Consider the following 22,734-nt stretch of genomic DNA (forward strand, 5'->3'; position numbering starts at 1 on the left):
TCTGAATCATAGTGAATTTTAGCCCACCTGGGTTACATAAGAGCATATATGTGTAATAATAATAAACTGTGTATAGCGAGACTACCTTAATCCCAGTTCTGAGGACACAGAGGCTGGTGGATCTCTGAGTTTGAGACTAGCCTGGTCAACATAGCAAGTTTCAGAAAAGAAAAAAAAAATAAGTCTGCTCTTAGAGGCTAGAAATTCGCCCTGAATTTGCAAGCTGGAGTGATTTGCCTTAGATTTCAGAGATTCTGAGGAAATTGAATTTCAAACCATGAGGGTCTAACCCCAACATGTTGCCCTGATGTTCAGCAAACAGGGCCGATCTTACCGGGCTCCTTGTTGTAGGACCATTGAGGATGTTTGAGAGGACTTTGGGTTTGTCTTGATTTTTTTTTTTTTTTTTTTGGTGTTGTTAACTTGACACAAACCAGAGTTCATTGTGAGGAGGAAGTTCACTGGAGAGTAAGTTTCCATCAGACTGTCTGTAGATAAGTCTGTGAGACATTTCACTTTCTCTACTTTTCCTTTTTAGTGATACGCTTCCCCAAACGTCCCCTTCATCCTTGCACAGCGGCCACTCGGCTTTGCAAGGACACAGAACTTTGTGTCCCTTCGGCTTTAGTATCCGTGCTGCTGAAGAGAGCCAGGGCGTTTTCTTGAACCATGGCTGGTGTGGGATGGCTCAGACCTCCGTGGGTGGTGCCACCCCTGGGCAGATGGTCCTGGGGTATGTAACATAGCAGGCTTAGCAGACCACGGGGAGCAAGCCAGTGAGCGGTGCAAGCCGGTGAGCGGCTCGTAGTCTGCATCAGCTCCTGCCTCTAGGTTCCTTTCCAGCCTTCACTCAGTGATGGGGTGTGATCTGAGGGTGTAAGCTGAAACAAACCCTTTCCTACACAGCTTGCTCGGGTCATCGTGTTTTATTGCAGCAAGTGGGAAACAGAGCGGAGTGTCTGTCCTTGCTTATGACAGAAGCTTTCTCTCTCTTCTTCTCGGTTTTTCCCCTCTTTTTACTGTCTTTTCATTTGTTCTGTGTGTCTTTTACGTCAGGTATCCTGATCCAATTCATTTCCCCATTCCTTCAGTCTGCCCTCTGCCCCGGCAACAACCCCGCCCCATTAAAAGAAAACAACAACAAGGAAAACACTAAAAATCTCGTCGTGGAAGCTGCAGTGTGACACAGTCGTGCAGTGACCTTTGTCCATACATCTTTACTTGCAAAGTGTTCGTTGCAAAAAGTCATTGGTCCGGTTGGGGGCCTCTGGTTTCTGTAGGGGAAAGCTCAAGTACCCAAGACACTGGACGTGGGACAGGGGAGAGAGAAAATGAATCTCTCTTGGATGCTGGCCACGTTTTTGAACGGTTTTCACCTTCCCAGCATCTCGTGTGGGTGATTTCTCCTGTTAATAAACATCCTTGTTTTCCCTTTGCATTGTTTCATCATCAGCTGGCGTCAGGTATCGTGGGATTTAAGTTCGCCCAGCCAGAGGTGAGTGCTCACGGGGCACCTGCGGTCCCAGCCTCTGCCCCCCACGATGCGGTCCCAGCCTCTGCCCCCCACGATGCGCCTGGGCGCCCCCCATCGGCAGGAACAGGTCAGCGCGCGCGCAACTGCCCACAGGCCGAGCTGCCTGCGTTCGGTAACACCAGGTCCAGGCCCCGTTTGCGCTGTGCTGTGCGGCTAGCGCTGCCGATCCCGTAGCAGCATCCTCCCGGAAGCTGCTCTGCGCCGCCTCTCCCCAGCCCGCGCCCGTGCTGCGCCCTCCCTCTCCCCAGCCTCCTATACAATCGATGCTGGGCCCTCGCTGCGGCTCCTCTCGGATATCCTGTGTTGTGGAGATCTTGCAGCCTTGGGTCTGCAGGTCTGGCCACTTCACATGCTCCGGCATGCTCTAAATGTGCCTGAGCATCTGCAGCGTTGGTCAGCCCACCTGTTCTCCCCTGTCCTCACCACCAGGGTGAGCTCTCCAGCATGCATGTCCCTGGCTAATTCACCCCTTGGAGCAAAGAGCAAGGAGTAGAGTCAGCTCTGCTTTTAAGGCCTCAGGCGCCCAAAACTACACCATAAGGCAGCTCTGCTGCGTGGCCAGGCGAGGTGCAGGGGCCACTCTCAGGAGTGCTGCAGCTGCTGAGGGCCAGGGACAGCATCCTGCTAAGAGACCTCCGTGTGTCTCCGCGTTGATAGGTGGGGGCTGGGGCAGAGGGCATCTCTGTCCCGCGCTACCATCTCGCCAGCAAGAACGACGCAGGACACTCGGATCCTTCTGCAGTAAAGCTTTAATACATCTTGAGAGATAGATGATCAGCTTCTGAGAGGGAGACCCCAAGCTAAGAAACCCAGCCCCTTATATAAGCCTAGGAGCTCCGAGTGAGACGTGTAGAGCCGGGATTGGTGGTTTGCTCATCACCCCAGATGACGCCATGGGAGAGGCACAGCTTAAACGGTGAACTCCAACTGACAGCGGATGTCAGCGCCATCTTCTAATGGCGATAGCGATAGCGAGGGCGGCTCCTCACACATCTCTCCTCCACCCATGCCACCACAGGACAAATGAGTAGTTGGAAAAGCTCTCCCTTGCTCACAACACCGGGGCTGGGTCACCCACACCTCCAGCATCAGGGCAGGCTGTTCTGCCTAGGCAAGGAGCAGCGCCACTTTCCAGCGGGGAGCAGCTGGCAATGGGGGAGGGTGATTGTCTGTTGCACGTGATAAGAAGCCAGAGGTAAGGGGGAGGGCATCTTTTCCAAGCCCACAACACCACATGACAGACAAGTCGTGGGGATAGCTCTCTCACAATCACAACTTCCGGGCTGACTCACCCACACCTCTGTAACATGGTTGACTCTATTGACCTCTGCTAACATGGTTGACTCTATTGACCTCTGCTAACATGGTTGACTCTATTGTGCTGCCCAGGCGAGTTTCGGGGCTTACCCTCCCAAGTGCTGCAGCTGGTGAGGATCGGGGACAGCTCTCCCACACTTGTGACCACAGGGCTAGGTCTGTCACCTGCCTCAGCCATTGATGGGGGGGAGGCCCCGTGCAGCCACAAACAGGTGAGTAATGCGGACAGATCTTCCTTATTTGGTTTTTCAAGACAGAGTTTCTCCTAAGGTCCTGGATATCCCGGAATTTGCTCTGTAAACCAGACTGGCCTGACACTCACAGAGCCTCTGCCTCTGCCTCAGCCTCCTGAGTGCTGAGATTAAAGGCATGCTCCACTACCTACGTTTTTCTTTTTGATGGACGCTTCTTCAGCTTGTAGAGATAGGAACTAGCACAGTCAACAGCCCTGAAGACACCTTGGGGCAGTGGTTTCTGGATGCCTTGGGTTCATAAACTCGAAGGATGGATTTCACAATGTGTGTGAAGGGTTTTTTTTTCTAGTTTAATATTTTCTTTTTGATAACTTCGTACATAGGCACTACATTACATCATGCCTCTGCTCCTCCATCTTCCCAACTTCTTACGTGTCTGATTTCCCCAATTCATGAGCTCCACTTTTTTTATTTTTTTATTTCATTTTACATTCCCACCACAGTTCTCCATCCCACCCCTCCTCCTACCCCCTTACCTCCTCCATAGCCCACCCTCAGTCCACTCCTCCTCATAGGTAAGGGCTCCCACAAGGAGTCAACATAGGGAGGTACAATAGGTTGGGGCAGGACCCGGCCCCTCTCCCATGCATTAAGACTGAGTATGGCATCCCACCACAGGGAATGGGCTCCAACAAAATAGCTCATGTACCAGGTGTGTATCGTGGTCCAGGGGCCCCTCTGATAGTCCAAGCTTCACAGTTGTCTCCCACAGATGATCTGGTTCAGTCCCCTGGAGTCTCCACAGTTGCAGACCTAAAGTTCGTGTGTTTCCATGAGCTTGGTTCAGCTGTCTCTATAGATTTCTCCATCATGATCTTAACCTCCATTGCTCTTATATTTAAATTCCTGGAGCTCAGCCTGGTTCTTGGTTGTGGGTCTCTGCATCTAGTTCCATCAGTTACTGGATGAGGGCTCTTTGGTGACATGAGCTCCACTTTAACTATTAATGTTATATACATACTATCTGAGATACCCTCTCCTCATTGTCAATCATCTGTCTCCTTTTCCAAGAGAAGAACCTAAGTCGGACGTTGGTGGTGCATGCCTTTAATTCCAGCACTCGGGAGGTAGAGGCAGGCAGATCTCTTTGAGTTCGAGGCCAGCCTGGTCTACAGAGTCAGTTCCAGGACAGCCTCCAAAGCAATACAGAGAAACCCTGTCTTGAAAAAAAACAGAGAGAGAGAGAGAGAGAGAGAGAGAGAGAGAGAGAGAGAGAGAGAGAGAGAGAAGAACCTAGACTTTTCTTTAGACCAATATATCTTAAAAGTTTAAAAGTAGCCGGGCGTTGGTGGTGCACGCCTTTAATGCCAGCACTCGGGAGGCAGAGGCAGGCGGATCTCTGTGAGTTCGAGGCCAGCCTGGACTACAGAGTCAGTTCCAGGACAGCCCCCAAAGCCACAGAGAAACCCTGTCTCGAAAAACCAAAAAAAAAAAAGTTTAAAAGTAAAATCCCAGTATTCTCTAGGTCAGAAGAGGGATAGTAGCTTTTAAAGATGTATTTATAAGCCTGGTGGTGGCAGTAAAAGACTTTAATCCCAGAGCTCAGGTAGCATAGCAAGGCAAATCTCTGAGTCTGGTCTACAGAGCCACATCCAAGACAGGAAAGGCTATATAGGGAAACCCTATATGAAAAACAAAAACAAATGAACAAAAAATCTAGGCTGCAGTAAGAAATGAATCCCAAAGTGTTGTTCAATAGCAGGAACCATATGGGAAGAGAGTGGTTAGGTGAGTCAGTCATTCTGTAACCATGCTGTGTATGTACACAGAAATAAGGGTGCTCATTGCCAAGCCAGATGAACTGAGTTCCCTATTAGGATCCGTATAAAAGAGAGAACTAACGCCTGCTAGCTAAGTGCTGTCTGACTTCCACACAGTCCCCACATCCCAACACACACATAATAACTGCAGGAATAAACACAACATTAAAACCTGGGTGATGGGCTGGAGAGATGGCTCAGAGGTTAAGAGCACTGACTGCTCTTCCAGAGGTCCTGAGTTCAATTCCCAGCAACCACATGGTGGCTCACAACCATCCATAATGAGATCTGGTGCCCTCTTCTGGCGTGCAGACATACATGGAGGCAGGATGTTGTGTTCATAATAAATAAATCTTAAAAAAAAAAAAAGAGGCAGTGGACAGGCAGGAGTGCTGTGCCCGGCTATCCTCAGGACATGGGATTACCACTGCATGCCATAAACTCACTATGGATAGCTAACAAAATCAAGCCCACAGGAACAGTCCACACTCCGACATCTGGCAGCAGCTGGACTCAGTGGGTGTCTTAGGGTTACTATTGCTGGACCAAAAGCAAGTTGAGGAGGAAAAGGCTTCTTTGGCTTACATAGTTCAGGTAACAGTTCACTGACTGAAGCCAAGGCTTTAACTCATGCCAGGCTGGGATCCGGAGGCTGGAGAGGAGGAAGGAGCCATGGAAGGATGTTGCCTGCTGGCTTTCTCCTCACGACTTTCTCCGTCTCCTTTCTCATAGAACGCAGAACACCTACACAAGGGGAGGCTCTGACTACAATGCGCTGAACCCTCCCTCATTAGTCACTAATTAAGAAAATGCTCCACAGGCTGGCCCACAGTCCAATCTCAGGGAGGCATTTTGTCAACTGAGGCTGGCTTCTCTCAGATGACTCAAGCTTGCGCAGAGTTGACATAAAAGTAGTCAGACACAAGAGGGTACAAAGATGTGGGGGAGGAGGACATGAAGTGGGGAGCAGGAAATATTGGGGTGTAGGTTGGAGTGGGAGGAGAGAACTGGGAATGGATATACTGGAGATGCATTGTTTACATGCATGAAATTATCACACAATAAATAAAAGATTTTCTATTGAAACAAGCCAAACCAATAAAAGGACAAAAGGGCAGGGGACATACTAATTCATATTTGACTAGCATTTCCTTAGCACATTGGGCAGAATGCGCAAAAGAGCTTAGAAGTCAGTGGTCTGAATTCCGTGTGGTGAGAGTCCTGTGTGATCCAAGCCAGTAGGAAGTGGTGTTGCACAATGACCACATCCTGATCATTATCATGAAACAGAAGCTGTAGACTAGCTCCGGAGATTAAAAACTGAAGGAAGACCATTGCTGCTGGTCCTAGAATTACACACATGCAGCAGCAGGAGTGGCGAGCTGAAGAGACATTCTTGGAAAGGCGTGTTACCTGGGGGCGTCATGAACTCCCAGTCCTTGCTCTTGCTCTGCCTTGGTAAGTCTGAGGGGGACAGGGCCGTTTGTGGGGATGGGTGGGTTGTGGAGGTAGCTGGAGTTGGCGAGGCCAGTGGGGGAGGCTAGGGATGCTGGAGAATAGAGTGAATAAACTTCGTTTTCTGAACACGCATCACATGTGGGGAATGTGCTCAGTGCTTTACACACGTTTTCCTGTTTCCTCCAAATCAGTAGGCTCTGAGCCCGTCAGTGGCTTTCTGTCTCATTAACATGACGTTTACAACCTCTCGTTTTTATTTGGGGTGTGTGTGTGTGTGTGTGTGTGTGTGTGTGTGTGTGTGTGTGTGTGTGCAGGTGCCTGTGTGCACACATGGGACAAGCCAAGGAGGGCACTAAGTATCTTTCCTTGTTCTCCCCCCTCAAAGTTTTGAGATTTCTCATTAACACCGAAGCGTCCTCTTTCAGCAGGCTGGCTAGCAAGCTCCCTGAGCCCCCCCAGTTCTGGATTACAGACTTGTACAGGGAAGAGATGGGCTTTTGGTGAGCAGGAAACATATGGAGAACATAGAAAGGTCTGAATAAGTCAAACCGGAGTCTGAGCTCAGCAATAGATTCTTGGGACCAGGGAGGGCGATGAGGGAGCCGCAGGCAGGCACTGTGTCTCATGGGTCATTCTCCTGCAGGGCTGTGTGCTGGACCTACAAGCATAAGTGGGGATGGTAAGTGTCTCTTCAATCAAGCCCCTGCCTTGACCCTTCAACCCAAGTGTTCAAATGGCTTCATCCCTTGTTTTAAATGGTTCCCAGGAAGCGGGATCATATGTCATACGAAACTCTGGGTTTTACTTTCTTTCAGAGTCCTTACTCAAACCCGTCATCAATGTCTTGCCTAGCTCTGTGGTTCCCTCCAGGGGCAATGTGACACTGGTATGTTTTAGCTTGGTGAAAAACATAATATGTGATATTCAAAGAAGTAGTAATTTGGATACTCGGATACCACTTACGTTGAGAAAGAGGCCACCTAAATTACATTCAAGTTGGGCAGTTCCGGGTTGGTTTCATTTCCATCTCGTTGGCTTAGAGGAGAGTGATTCTGGACACTACGTCTGCAAATGCGATACAGACAATATACTGTTGCCATACAGTGATGCGATTCTAATATTGGTCACAGGTGAGGAGGGGCGTCCTTGGAATGACATGTGTCAGTCTATCAGAGGGAGAAAGGGAGGGAGAGAAGGGTGATCATCTTCAGTGCAGTTCGGAAGAGCGGAGACTGATATGATAGCAACAGAGATGAATACCTCTGGTTATTGATTTCATCTGTATATCTGTGTGCTGTACAAGTGTGCACATGAATATTTGCAGGTGTGTGGGTAACCATGGGTGTGGGTGTGTGTGCATGCATATGGGATCTGCAAGTTATCAATTGTTCTCCAACCTTATTCACAAAGACAGGATCTCCCAATCAAATCATAGCTCCTGAATATGGCTATTTTGGTACCTCTCTTCCTCCGGGAATCCTCCGTCTTATCCTTCTGAAGCTGGAGTTACAGGCTGCCCACTCGCCTAGAAATTACATGGGGCTCAGCATCCCGTCCCCGTGGCTAGGTTTTGTGCGGATACGAAGGAATTAAGACTGTAGGAAGAGCCGGGCGTTGGTGGCGCACGCCTTTAATCCCAGCACTCGGGAGGCAGAGGCAGGCGGATCTCTGTGAGTTCAAGGCCAGCCTGGTCTACAGAGCGAGTTCCAGGACAGCCTCCAAAGCCACAGAGAAACCCTGTCTCAAAAAACCAAAAAAAAAAAAGACTGTAGGAAGAAAGGAAAGATGAGAATTTACATGACCTCAAACAGCTAGTTAAGGCTTCATTTAATGCCAGAGGGGTGTGGTCTCTAGTTCTGACTGCGCTACAATCAGGGCACAGGTCCCGGTCACTCAATGAAGAGAGTTTGAGAGAACATAGATGACATGCCTTAAGCTGGAGTTTTGAAGCTAGGGAGAGGGGAAGGGAAGAGCTATTCCTTAGCGCAGCCATGTGATTGCTCGGTGAGTGTGGTAATCCACCTGCAACTCCAGCTTCAGAAAAAAGACAGGGGATCCCCAGGATATGTTGGCTAAGGAGAGTAACCACACCCAGGAACTGTGACTTGGCTGTGAGGTCCGCCTTGGTGAACAAGGGGGAGGAGCAATTGAGGATGAGTCTGAACATCACCCTCCAGATCCCACATGCACGCACACATGTGAGGTTAGCTGCATCCTTAGATAGGCCGGTTTTCAGCCCCAGGGTCTTTGTACTTCCTACAAGCACCCCGTGTGTGGGAGAGGGGGTCGGCTGCTTTTCTTCTGCAGTCCCCAACTTGCTGACTTCTGGGAACCTTGAGATTAGCATAGGGTCTTGGGAGGGGGGTGTTCTTTTAGACAGCAAGTACTCTACCTGCTGAGCCTTCTCCTCAACCTAAATGCTTTAGTTTTATCTGAAAGTTGATGGAAGGAAAATTGTCTCCATTTTCAGCTGGGTTTGATCTGGCTCACACCTTTGATCCTAGTACTCAGGAAGCAGAGACAGATGGATCTGTGAGTTCAAGGCCAGCCTGGTCTTCACAGTGAGTTCCAGGTCAGCCAGGGATACTAATGTCATTAAGGTCAGATCCAGAGTGGGAGAGATCAGGCATCGTGAGAACAAGGGTGAGGAGAGTAGCCCAGGCTTTCCTCACCATGACCACAGGATTCTTGTCCCTCAGGACATTTACCTAAACCTTCCCTCCAAGCTCACCCAGGGAGCTATGTGAATGCAGGAGGGAAATTGATTCTGCAGTGTGAGAAGCCAGATAATATGACTGAGTATGAGATGTTCATGCTACTGAAGGAAGGAGATTCGTCACCTGTACAGATGCTGCGATCAGAAAGGAACAGAGCAGACTTCTCACTCCAAGATATAACAGACACGGACACAGGAAACTACAGCTGTGTCTACCACCAGATAGGAGCCCCTTTCTGGACCTCACATTCCAGTGATCCCCTTGAGATCTTGGTGTCAGGTAAGTTTTGAATAGTCTCCTTTAAACTATTTGTATAGTTCCTGTAGAGATAAAAGACGCTGTTTAGAGTCTGGTGTTAAGCACACTTACTGTTCCTGCAGAGAAGCAGAGTTCAATTCTTGGTATTCACACCACACAGTTCACAGCCACCTATGACTCCAGCAATCCATGGGGTCTGACCTATGTCTGTGGAGGCCCGCACTCATGTACATTCCCATGTACAGACAGACAGACAGACAGACACACACACACACACACACACACATGTAAAACTAATACAGAGCCTGGCCACAGTTGTTCAAACCTCTAATCCCATCACTCAGAAGGCAGTGCCAACAGGGTCTCTGTGAGAACAGCCTGGTCTACAGAGTGAGTTGCAGGACTGCCAGGGCAACACAGATAAACCTTGTCTCAAAAAAAACTAAATATATATATATATATATATATATATATAATAAAACATAAAGATTAAACACAAAGAAAACCATAATCTTAAAAAGAAGTGTTTTAGGATGTGGATGGAGTCCCTCCTGGTCCCACAGCTATTTAGACCCAAATAAACACACAGAAGCTTATATTAATTATAAATTGTTTGGCTGATGGCTCAGGCTTCTTACTATCTAGCTCTCTCTTAACTATTAACCTATTTCTATTAGTGTATTATTTCCACATGGTCTTGGCTTACCGGAGAATGCCTGATATCTTTCCTTCCCAGTACCTACATGGTGTCTCCCGTGACTCCTCTCTGCCCTCTCCCCAGAATTCTCTTTGTCTGGTAGCCCCACCTATACTTCCTGCCTGACTACTGGCCAATCAGTGTTTTATTCATCATCCAATAAGAGAAACATATATTAAGACATGCAAAAGGACATCTCCCATCATTTAGTTATTTTTATGTTCATTAAGAGCTGCTTTATAGATTTATGTAGCAGACTTTTCCTGGGTAGATGCAACACATATGCATACACACACACACAGAGAGAGAGAGAGAGAGAGAGAGAGAGAGAGAGAGAGAGAGAAAGACAGACAGACAGACAGACAGACAGACAGACAGACAGAGACACATACACACAGAAAGAGACAGAGACAGAGAGAGAGACAGAGAGAGACACACACACATAGAGAGACAGACAGAGAGAAAGAGAGACAGACAGGCACACACACACACACACACACACACAGAGAGACAGACAGGCAGAAAGAGAGAGAGAGAGGCAAATGCACTCACACACACAGGTACAAAGGTATGCGTCTACTCATTCCACAAAACAAAGGAACAATCGTAGCAAAGGATGAACTTATGGGCTGTTATTGGGGTTACTAACCGGGAGCATGGCTGTGGGCTTCTCACACAGACTAGTGAAGACTCCACAGCTGGGTCAGCAGAAAGCTCACTCCAGCATGGCTGATGACTCATGACCACTGCTGTCCTGGAGCTCTCTGCACAGCTTGAAGGCTGCTGGACACCTCTCTGTGGTGGGGCTGCTCAGCGTCTCCCCAGCCTCAGAAGTCCCTGACCCTTTTTATATGCTGGGCAGGGGCCTGGCTCCATAAAGTAATTTTAAGATTGTCTTCTTCTGCTTCGTCTGCATTAGGATGCTCAGGTCTTGCTGTTGTAAAATCACTAGGTTCTGGCGGTGCCATGTTGCCCTTCATGTTGTTGAATGTATTCTTGCACTGTCATCTATCCACCTGGGTTTGGTGTAATTATGGGTTCAGGTGTTGATTCTTCCTCTAATCTGTGCAGGTGGTGTCTATGCCTCCAGGGGCCCCTGCTGACCAATGCTGGGGCTCTTCTTCCAAACCCTTCGTGTGGAGCCTGTGCCTTGGGGGTCTCTGGTGCCGAAGGGGTTTGTGGGCACACGCCTAGAATCCCAGCACTCGGGAGGCAGAGGATCTCTGTGAATTCGAGGCCAGCCTGGTCTACAGAGCGAGTTCCAGGACAGCCTCCAAAACAATACAGAGAAACCCTGTCTCGAAAAAAAAAAAAAAAAAAAGTCTTCCCTCTATCACCAGCCTCCTCCCCATTCCTCAGGGAATATTTCAGTTTGGATGAAAATGCCTTACAGCAATGTCCCAAATGTGCTCTATTTAAGAAAAAAATGATTGTGAAGAATGTGTATTTCAGTACTTTTGGATAGAGCATCATTTAGAAGTCTTTTAAATTAGTGTGTGTGTGTGTGTGTGTGTGTGTGTGTGTGTGTGTGTGTGTGTGGTGCAGTTCAACTCTAAGGTTTCCTTTTGATACTTTTTCTGGATGGAGTATCTATCTTTCTATTATCATTTTTTATCTTAAAACAATCTTTTCTCATTTTACATATCAATCCCAGTGCCCATTACCTCCCCTTCTCTTGCTCCCCCCACCTTCTCCCCATCCCACCCGGCCTCCTCAGAGAGGGAAAGGCCTCCCATGGGGAGTCAGCAAAGTCTGAGGCAGGAGCAAGCCCTCCCCCCTGTATCTAGGCTGAGCAAGGTGTCCCTCCAAAGAGAATGAGCTCCAAAAAGCCAGTTCAAGGAATAAATCCTTGTCCCAGTGCCAATCTGGACTGACAAAGGGTGAACCTGCATAGGTCCAAACTAGGCCTTTTGAATGTGGGTGACAGTCGTGTGTCTTGGGCAGTCTGTGGTGTATCTATTTATAACAGTGGTACAGTGAAGCCATCCATTGCTCTGGTATCTGGACCATCTGTCTCTTTATGTCCATTAGTACCAGTTTTATGAAAATGGGATACATACACACACATACACACATATGTATTCCCCCTTCTGTGTCTGTTTTATTTTTGTTTTCTGTGCATTCAAGGGTATCCCTGGAACTGGAGTTACAGACAGTTGTGATCTGCCATGTAGGTACTAGGAATTGAATCCAGGTCCTCTGAAAGAGTAGCCAGTGCTTTTAACCACTGAGCAATCTCTCCACCCTAAAGTTAGATTTTTTATATAAATTTATGTTAATATTTCTAATATTTATTTTTTATGAATTCTTAGATTATTTAACTTTTTGGGGGGGTTTCGAGACAGGGTTTCTCTGTATTGCTTTGGAGGCTGTCCTGGAACTCACTCTGTAGACCAGGTTGACCTTGAACTCACAGAAATCCACCTGCCTCTGCCTCCTGAGTGCTGGGATTAAAGGCGTGTGCCACCACTGCCCGGCCGGTCTTGATTCCTTTGCTCATCACTCCTCTTTGCAACTGGGTTCCAGGAGTTCAGCTTGGTGTCCAGCTGTGGGTGTCTGCCTCTGCTTCCATCAGTCACTGGATGGAGGTTCTAGCATGTAAGGTTCAAGTTCATTATCAGGAATAGGCATTTAAGGTAGCCTTAATGCCAGTTGGTGTCATTCTTGTAGATCTCTGAAAATCTCACTAGTGCCAGATCTCTCCTCGAACCCACAATGGCTCCCTCTATTATATCTCTCATCCTGCTCTCCTCCATTCTTACCCTGACTCAACTTGCTGCTCCCCCATGTCCTCTTCTCCCCCCCATTCTCCCCCTCTCTTTCTCCCATCCCCCTTTCTCCTCCCCTCCCGCCATGTTCCCAATTCCCTCAGGAGATCTCGTCCCATTTGACATACTCCCCCCTTTGCTACACGATCTCACCGTTGGCTACCAAGGTTTCTGTAAGGTTTTTTGGTTTGTTTTTGAGATCGCATCTTGTTATATAGTTCAGTTTATCTAGAGTTTTCTATGTGGTCTAGGCTGCCCTTGAACTCATAGTTTCCTGCTTCTGCCTCCTGAGTGCTGAAGGCATAAGTCACTATGCCCAACACAATCATCACCATTTTCTCTCTTCTTTTTACATTTATGTATCTATTATTTAAATGGATGTACATATATACACAGGCACGTACATGCCACAACATCCATGGGGAATCCAAACAAAAATTTCAGAGAGTCTGTTGTCTCCTTGTAGTATGTTGAATTTCAGGTCATCAGGCTTAGTGGCAAGTACCTTTAGCAGCTGAGACATCTCACTACCCTAATCTTTCTGTTTTCTTGATGGAATGTTCCCTTTATTAATATAAGGTTATCTTTGTATCCTGTCACTAATTATTTTGGCGACTGGGCCTCTCTATGTAGCTCTGCCTGGCCTGGAACTTTCTATAGATTCCAGATCGGCCCTGAAATCACAGAGATGTGCCTGCTTCTACCTCCCAAGTGCTCAGATTAAAGTCATGCTTCACCGTGACTGGATCCTATACTTCATTTTGTGTTGAACTCTGCTTTGTTAAGTATAAGCGTAGCTACTGTGCTGACTTGTGGGCTGCCAATTACTTGCATATAACTGCCATCCTTTTGCTTTCAGAGTGTGTGTGTCTGTCTGTCTGTCTGTCTGTTGCCTGTCTGTGTGTGTGCTTATGAGGGAAGGTATATTTCTCACTGAAAGAAGAGCTTGTAAAATTCTATCAGTTAGTCTGATGGTCTTTTAAATGGAGAGTAAACACCATCACATTAGGGCAATTCTTGTTTGTTTTTTTTTATAGTTTTAGTTTAAATTTTTAAAAAACTTACTTTGTCTCTTTATGTTTTTTGAGACAGGGTTTCTCTGCATAGCCCTGGCTGTCCTGGAACTTGATTTGTAGAATAGGCTGGTTTGAACTCAGAGATCCGCCTGCTTCTGCCTCACAAGTGCTGGGATTAATGGTGTGCGCCACCACTACCTGGCATGACTCCTCTTTTTAACTATGTGTCTATGGGTGGCTATGTGCACATGAGGGCAGCTCCTGCAGAGGCCAGTAGAGGGCGTCGGATCTCCCGGATCTGGACTGACAGGTAGTTGGGAGGCTCCCTTTGTGAGTTCTGGGAACTGGTCCTCTGTAAGAGCAGCGCCTGCTCTCCAATGCTGAGCACTGCTCCTGCTCTTGGTGCCATTCCCGAGACAGACTTCCTGATTTCTGTAACTGCTGGTTGTTTCCTGCTTGACATGAACTGTGATTCTTCTTTCTCCCTATTCATGCCAGGGATCTGCAGTTTTACTGATTCGAACATGATCGATTCTTTCCTATTTATTGACTATAAACTGTACATAATAACCTGGGTTAGAAGTTATTCACTTCCAGGAATTGAAATACACCATTCCATGCTTCCATAGCAACAACAACAAAAAATGCTTGACATTCAATGTCCAGAATACCCAAAACTATACAGGTGATGTAATCTGCTATGGAACTCTTTGTGGCAGGATGCCACTTTCGTGTGGTTTTTGTATAAATATGACCTTGTAGTCAGGGACAAGAGCCTTCAGCTTTCCAAACTTGCATGCGTGAGAATAAATGAAGTGGGCATAAAATGACGTGAAGATGGAGGGAGTTGCAGGGTTTTTGTTACCCAGAACACACTGAAGCATTGGTAGTGAAAGCAGACAAGCGGCAAAGGAAACTCTCAGGAAACAAAAGACGAGCTAGGTAGGTTGGCCTGAAGCCAGAGTCTAGGCTGTGGGAGCATGCTAAAACCTAGGTGTGTGAGCTCGGGGTCTGAGCCCAGCTGGGACCTCTGGGCGCTCTTCGGGACCGAGGATGGTGATGAGGTGCCTCTCAGCAGGCACTTGTACATCGTCCGTGACTGTTTTGCAGATCCAAGTGGTGGCCGCACAGACACGAAGGAAAATGGTAAGCGACTCAACCACGCCCGCTCCGAGCTTTCATCCCACAAGCTCTCTATTTTCCCGGGGCTTCCTGGGAGCAGGTGGACGCGTCAGATCCAGAAGTCCTTCCCAAACCCAGCCTCAGTGCGTGGCCAAACTCAGTGGCATCAGAGAATAGCAACGTGACGCTGCATTGTGTGAGTCCTACACCCGGCGTTCGACTTGTTCTCAGAAAGGGAGATAGCACTCTGGATTCCAGGCTTCCGCATCACTTGACAGAGGGGACAGCTGAGTTTCACCTGAGTAACCTTCAGCAGAGTCATGCTGGATATTACACCTGTGAATACTACAGAAAGGAGTCTCCTGACAAAACCTCACCTTCCAGCGATGCCCTCTTACTGTTGGTGACAGGTGAGGAGGGGCTGCCTCAGAATGACGTACACTGATTTTTATACAAGGATGAACATGAAGCCAAGGGAATATAGGTAGGGGGAAAAAGCGGACATCGTGCAGGGCCAGTGAGATGGCTCAGCTGCCAGAAGCTTCCGCTGCCATGTCTGCCAACCCAAGCTTGATCCCAGAGACCCACATGGTAGAAGGAAGAGACACCCACAAGTTGTCCTCAGACAGACACATTCAAGACACAGCGTGTACCCTACCCAATAAGGAAATAAAAATGTGATCTTAAAAGAGTTGTCGTCTCCAGAGTAGCTGGGAAGGACATGTGGTGACCAGGACAAAATCGAATACCTGAGGCTTCCTCAGATCTGTAGGGGTGACCAAAAAATGTCTGTCCTACACTGGTGACACACAAGATTGGCCATATCAACAGTTAATCCAAGGAGGGGAAGAGCCTACAGGGACCTACTCTGTATGTCTAAACCATTGGTTATGGTAGACACTGGGGAGAGGACCACCGTGTTTAGTTTTGTGCTTTCCCCTGAGGAAGAGCCTACAGGGACCTACTTTGTATGTCTAAACCATTGGTTATGGTAGACACTGGAGAGAGGACCACCGTGTTTAGTTTTGTGCTTTCCCCTGAGCCCACTAGCCAGTAGACACACAAAAGGCCCTGGTTAGTCTTAGAGGGTCTCCATACACATGAACAGAAACAAACACAAGAGAGATAGATATATGGGGATGAAGTGGAAGGATGGAAAGGATGGATACAGGACTCCAGGCTTGACCCCTCCCCTTGGATCTCGTTTCTCTACAGGACACTTGTCTCAGCCTTCCCTCCAAGTCCAGCACTGGGGTCACGTGTCCGCAGGAGGGAAGGTGATCCTGCAGTGTCAGAGGCCACACAACTCAACACAGTACAAGATGTTCGCTCTGCTGAAGGAGGGGACTTCCTCCCCCATACAGATTCTGAAGTCAGAAAGTGACAAGGTGGAATTCACCCTTCAGGATGTGACCGTCCAGGATGCAGGAAGGTACAGCTGTGTCTACCTCCAGGAAGAAGCCCCTTTCTGGGCCTCCCATCCAAGTGATCATCTTGATGTCTCAGTGGCAAGTAAGGACGTTATGATTTTATGCTCTTTCTTCTCTCTTTTATAAAAAGATTTTATCTTTGAAAATTGTGCGTGTGCACGTGTCTCTGTGTGTTTATACGCATGTGAGTGAGATGCACAAATAGGCCAGAAGTGTCCCTTGTTTCCCCCGAGGCTGAGGTGGGTACTGGGAACTGAAATCAGACCTCTGCCAAGGCCTGCATATTCAAATGCTTTCCATAATAGTCTCAGTTTTCACATCAAGGTCTTTGATTCATTTGGAGTTGGTTTCATTGGGGGTGAGATATATGCATCTAGTTTCCTTCTGCACGGGAGAGTCCACGTTTCCAGCATTTGTTGAAGAGGCCATCTTTTCTTCAATGTGAATTTTTTGGTGTCTTTGTCAAAAAAGTGCCTGTACCTGTGTGCTTTCTCTGCCTGGGTTTTCTGTGGTGTCCCGTTGATCCGGGTGTCCATTTTGTGCTTCTGCCATACTACAATAAGCCTTCTTGTGTGCAGCTGACATTCACGGTGTTTTCGGGGTTCGGATGCCAGGTGAAGTTCTGCTGTGCCCAAAGCCCACATAGCATTCTGTGGTCTGAGGAGAGACGCTGATCAACCCTGGATTTCTGTGTCCTGTAACTCTCCTTTGGTCTATGCTTTGAGTATCAAAGGAGATGGGGGAAATGGAAGTAAGTGAAAGTGGAAATAGAGATAAAGATGAAGATAGAGATAAAATTGATGGCACACTGCAGCGAGATTTCAGAGTTCAAGGCTATCCTGGTCTACAGAGTGAGTTTCGGGACAGCCAAAGCTACACAAAGAAACCCTGTCTGGAAAAAAAAATGAGAAAATACGCAATGAGAAGATCTAAGGCAGTGTGGTTACTTGAATGAGAATGGCCTCCGTAGGCTCAAACATTGGAGTGCTTGGTCTCCAGTTAGTGGAACTGTTTGGGAAGGATCAGGAGGTGTGGCTTTGTTGGAGAAGGTGTGTCACAGGAGGTGGGCTTTGAAGTTTAAAAAGCCCCCGCCAATCCCAGTTAGCTACCAGTGAGCAGCCTCACACTCGTGAACTCTCGGCTACTGCTCCAGCACCGTGCCTGCCCATTGCCATTCTCCCCACCAACATGGTCATGGACTCTAACCCTGCCATACCGTGAGCCCAAATTAATTGCTGTCTTTTTCTGTGTGTTTGTTTGTTTTTGGCTAAGCATTCATTTTCATTATATGGGGGAATATAGTCTGTGACACTGTATTCCTTCTATTTATTTTCTATCTTTTATTTTATCTGTTTCTCAGAATGTATATCTTAAATTGAATTAATATATGTTCACTCTTAGCATATAGAAATGTATTTGATTCTTATGTATCCATCCTGTGTTCGATAATCTTGCTGAACTCACTTGTTAGTGGATTTTTTTATGGTTTTTTTTTTTGTTTAGGTTAGAAACAAGCTTGCTTCACATGTCAATCCCAGCTCCCTCTCTCTCCCCTCCTCCCAGCTCCTCCAGGTCCCCCAGTCCCCTACCCAATCTCCACTCCGATCCCCAGAGAGGGTGAGGCCCTCCATGGAGGATCTCCAGAGTCTGTCATTTCATCCAGAGTGGGGCCTAGGCCCTCCCTCAAGAGACCAGGTTGAGAGAGCATCCCTCATTGTGGGATGAGCAGCCAAAGTCCATTTGTATTAATTGCTTTATCATGTTTTCTTATCACAGCAATAGAAACCCTAAGGAAAACAGGCAGAATCCTAGTTATCCTTGATGGTCAACTTGACTCAGCCTTGAGTCATCAGAAATAAGAGGGTTCAACTGAGGCATGTTTTTTAGATCAGATGGGTGTGTGGGCATGTCTGCGAGGGATTGTCTTGATATTAATTGATGCAGGAAGGTCTTGTTGTCACACTTTGGGTTACACCACTCCTCAGGCATTTGGTTCAGAGCTGTATAAAAAAAAGCAGCTAAACATGAGGCAGAGTGAACCAGAGAGCAAGCTGGAATTCATGGCTTCTTCTTTCTTTTTAAACATTTATTCATTTTCTCTGTAAGAGTGTTTTATTTGCATATACGTATTTGTGGACCACATCTGTGCTAGGTACCCATGTGATGAGAAGAGGGCATTGGAGTGCCTGTAATTGGAGGTATAGATGTTTGTGGGTTGTGTGTGAATGCTGGGAATCTAATTCAGGTCCTCTGCAACAGTACCAAAACTCTTAACCACTGCCATCTCTCCAACCATTTTTTTTATTTGTTTTTTCGAGACAGGGTTTCTCTGTATTGTTTTGGAGTCTGTCCTGGAACTGGCTCTGTAGACCAGGTTGGCCTGGAACTCACAGAGATCCACTTGCCTGTGCCTCCCGAGTGCTGGGATTAAAGGTGTGTGCCACCAACACCCGGTTCTCCAACCATTCTTTATTATTTCTACTTTCAGTTCCTGCCCTGGCTTCCAATGTTGATGGCGTGTAAGCTGTATGATGAGATGAAACCTTTCCTTCTCAAAGTTGCTTTTAGTCAGAATGCAATTAGCATGGCAACAAAAAAGTAGAACAGGCAGAATGGCTATACAGAAAATGAGATTTGAAAAAAACTCAGTTCATTTCAGTTCTCATGAAAGCTTACGCTTTGGGTTCAGGGGCTAAAAGTGCAAAGAATGGACAGCCTGCCCACTGGCCAGTGTCTGAGTGAATGGAGGAAAGTCCGATCTGGTTGCTCATTTTGGGGATGAAGAAGGCTCCTAACAGTGTTGATCTTTGTTCTTTCAGTTACCCCAAGGGCCTTAGCAGAATGTTACACCAAGATTAATCGCATCAGGCTGGGAATGTCCGCCATGTTTGTGATGTTGATGGCAGTCTTCCTGGCTGAAGCCTGGTACAGCCAGAGGGTGTCACCCAGCAGACCCAGGTAAAATAACTAAGGTTTTCCCTATTGCATGACTGTTTGACCACCAAATTAATGAAGCTATAACAGCGAAATATGAATATCCAGGTGTCATGGTGAATGCCTTTAATCCCAACACTCAGGGGGCAGAGACAAGTGGACCTCTATGAGTTCCAGGTAAGCCTGGTCTACATAGAGAGTTCCAGACCTGTCAAGGCTACCTTGTGAGACTCTGTTATCAAAAAACAAAAACAAATAAGAAGAAGAAGAAATAACAAATGATGCTATGATATATTTAGGTTTGGTTAATTATAAATTAAACATAATGGGAAAAGAATTAAATAATTAAGTAGGCATTAAGTAGTTAGAATAAAAATTAGATGCTTACGACAAAGCAACTAATGAACCTACGTATGAAATGCTTACTTTTTATAGAAATTTCCATTATCCATTATGGTCACCGCACTGTACTTACTTATTTTTTAATTTTTCATTCATTTTACATATCAACCACATTTCCCTCTCCCTTCCCACCTTCCATCCCCACCACTCACTATATACAATACTCAGAAAAGGTAAGGCCTCCCATGGGAAGTCAACAAAGCCTGGCATATCATATTGAGGCAGAACCAAGCCCCTCCTCCCTTTATCAAGGCTGAGCATGGTATCCCACCATAGGGAATGGGCTTCAAAAAGCCAATTCATGCCCCAGGGATAAATCCTGGTTCCACTGCCGTGGGCCCCACAAAAAGACCAAGTCACACAACTGTCACCCATATTCAGAGGACCTAGTTAGGTCTCTGCAAATTTCAAGCTGTCATTGTTTTTTTTTACTGCTGAGTAGTACTCCATTGTGTACATGGACCAAATTTCTTTATCCTTTCTTAGGTTGAGGGGCATTTAGGCTTGCTGCCAGATTCTGGCTATTACAAATAATGCTGCTATGAACACAGTGGAACGGATGTTCTTGTGGTATGAATGTGCATCCTTTGGGTATATGCCCAAGATTGGTATTGCTGGGTCTTGATGTAGACTGAGTCCCAATTTTCTGAGAAACAGCTATACAGAATCCTGCAGTGGCTGTATGAGTTTGCAATCCTACCAGGAATGGAGGAGTGTTCCCCTTACTCCACATCTTCTTCAGCAAAAGCTTCCATTGGTGTTTTTGACAGGTATAAGATGATATCTCGGAGTTGTTTTTAATTTGCATTTCCCTGATGGCTTATAATGTTGAGAGATTCCTTAAGTGTCTTTTGGCCATTTGAGATTCCTCTGTTGAGAATTCTCTATTTAGATCTATACCGCATTTTTAGATTGGATTGTTGGGTGTTTTGGTAAATAATTTCTTGAGTTCTTTGTATATTTTGGAGACCAGCCCTCTGTCAGATGTGGGATTGGTGAAGATCTTTTCCCATTCTGTAGGCTGCCATTTTATCTTCTTGACAGCGTACTTTTCCTTACAGAAGCTTCTCAGTTTCAGGAGGTCCCATTTATTAGCTGTTGATCTCAGTGTCTGTGCTACTATCATTATGTTCAGGAAGTGGTCTCCTATGCCAATTCATTCAAGAGTACTTCCTACTTTCTTTTCTAAGAGGTTCAAGGTGGCTGGATTTATGTTGAGGTCCTTGATCCATTTGGGCTTAAGTTTTGTGCATGTCGATAGACATGGATCTATCTGCAGTCTTCTACATGCCAGCATCCACTTGATGAAGATGCTTTCTTTTTTCCATTGTATAATTTTAGCTTCCTTGTGAAAAATCAGGTGTTCATGGGTGTGTAGATTAATATCAGGGTGTTCAATTCCATTCCACTGGTCTACCTGTATGTTTTTGTGGCAATACCAAACTGTTTCCATTACTACAGCTCTATAGTAGACCTTGAACTCAGTAATGGCAATGCCTCTAGAATTTCCTTTATTGTACCCTTGTTTAGGCTATCCTGGGTTTTTTGTTTTTCCATATAAAGTTGTGTATTATTCCTTCAAGGTCTGTGAAGAATTGTACTGGGATTTTGATGGGGATTGCATTGAATTTGTACATTGTTTTTGGTAATATTACCATTTTTACTATGTTGATCCTGACTATCCAAGAGCATGGGAGATCTTTCCATTTTCTGATATCGTCTTTAATTTCTTTCTTTAAAGATTTAAAGTTCTTATTATATAGGTCTTTCACTTGTTTGGTTAGTTGCCCCAAGATATTTTATGTTGTTTATGGCAATTGTGAAGGGTGATGTTTCTCTGATTTCTTTCTCATCCCATTTATCATCTACATAGGGCTACTGATTTTTTTGAGTTAATCTTGTATACTTCCACTTTGCTGAAGGTATTTATCGCTGTAGGAGTTCCCTGGTAGAGTATTTCGGGTCATTTATGTAAACTGTCATATCATCTGCAAATAGTGAAAGTTTGACTTCTTCCTTTCCAATTTGTATCTCCTTGATCTCCTTTTGTTGTATTGCTCTAGCTAGAACTTGAAGTACAAATTGAAGAGATATGGAGAGAGTGGATAACCTTATCTTGTTCCTGATTTTAGTAGAATCGCATTGAGATTCTCTCCATTTAGTTTGATGTTGGCTGTTGACTTGCTGTATATTGCCTTTAAGTTTAGGTATGTTCCTGTTATCCCTGCTCTCTACAAGGCTTTTGTCATAAAGGGGTGTTGGATTTTGTCGAAGGCTTTTTCAGCATCTAATGAGATGATCATGTGGTTTTTCTTTTTCAGTTTATTTATAGATGGATTACATTGACAGATTTTTGTATGTTGAACCATCCTTGCTTCTCCTGGGTGAGTTCGATTCTTTTTGTTCTAGAACTTTCAAGTGTATTGTTAAGTCTCTAGTGTGACTATTCTCCAGTTTCTTCATGTGGGTTCTTAGTGCTTTTAACTTTCCTCTTGGCGCTGCTTTCAAAGTATCCCATAATTTTGAGTATGTTTTGCCTTCATTTTCACTGAATTCTTCCTTTTCCTAGGGGTGATGTAATTGAGCATTGATCAATTCCCATGAGTTTGTAGGCTTTCTGCAGTTTGTATTGTTGAATTCTAACTTTAAACCATGGTTATCCGATAAGATACAGGAGGTCATTCCAATTTTTTTTAATCTGTTGAGTTTTGCTTTGTTGAGTATGTGGTTGATTTTAGAGAAGTTTCCATGAGGTACTGAGAAGAAGGTATATACTTTTGTGTTTGTGTGGAATGTTCTATAGATGTCTGTTAAACCCAATTACATCATAACTTCTGTTAGTTCCTTTATTTCTGTCTGGTAGTCCTGTCCAGTGGTAAGAGGGGGTGTTGATGTGTTCCACTATCAGTGTGTGGGGTTTTATGCATGACTTAAGTTTCAGTAATGTTTCTTTTACAAATGTGGGTGCCCTTGTATTGGTGACATAGATGTTCAGAACTGATACTTCATCTTGATAGATTTTTCCTGTGATGAATAAGAAATGACCTTCTTCAACTCTTTTGATTAA

The 22,734-nt window shown here is 45.9% G+C and overlaps 1 protein-coding gene across 2 annotated transcripts; it reads left to right on the top strand.

Moving 5' to 3' along the window:
- The first annotated feature begins 5,251 nt into the window (after positions 1 to 5,251).
- On the top strand, positions 5,252 to 15,209 carry LOC121135354 (T-cell-interacting, activating receptor on myeloid cells protein 1-like). Of its 2 annotated transcripts, XM_040733942.1 has the most exons (5): positions 5,252 to 6,323; positions 6,967 to 7,002; positions 7,139 to 7,453; positions 9,023 to 9,319; positions 14,890 to 15,209. In XM_040733942.1, exons 1-5 carry the CDS (start codon positions 6,290 to 6,292, stop codon positions 15,084 to 15,086), a joined length of 879 nt encoding a protein of 292 aa, XP_040589876.1. In that variant the 5' UTR covers positions 5,252 to 6,289; the 3' UTR covers positions 15,087 to 15,209. The 2 variants fall into 2 exon arrangements, with proteins under 2 accessions (XP_040589876.1, XP_040589875.1); XM_040733941.1 differs by having other exon boundaries at positions 5,253 to 6,323; positions 6,967 to 7,453.
- Positions 15,210 to 22,734: the final 7,525 nt, after the last annotated feature.

This window comes from Mesocricetus auratus, unplaced genomic scaffold (genome assembly GCF_017639785.1).
Source record: "Mesocricetus auratus isolate SY011 unplaced genomic scaffold, BCM_Maur_2.0 Super-Scaffold_100037, whole genome shotgun sequence".
Lineage (NCBI taxonomy): Eukaryota > Metazoa > Chordata > Mammalia > Rodentia > Cricetidae > Mesocricetus > Mesocricetus auratus.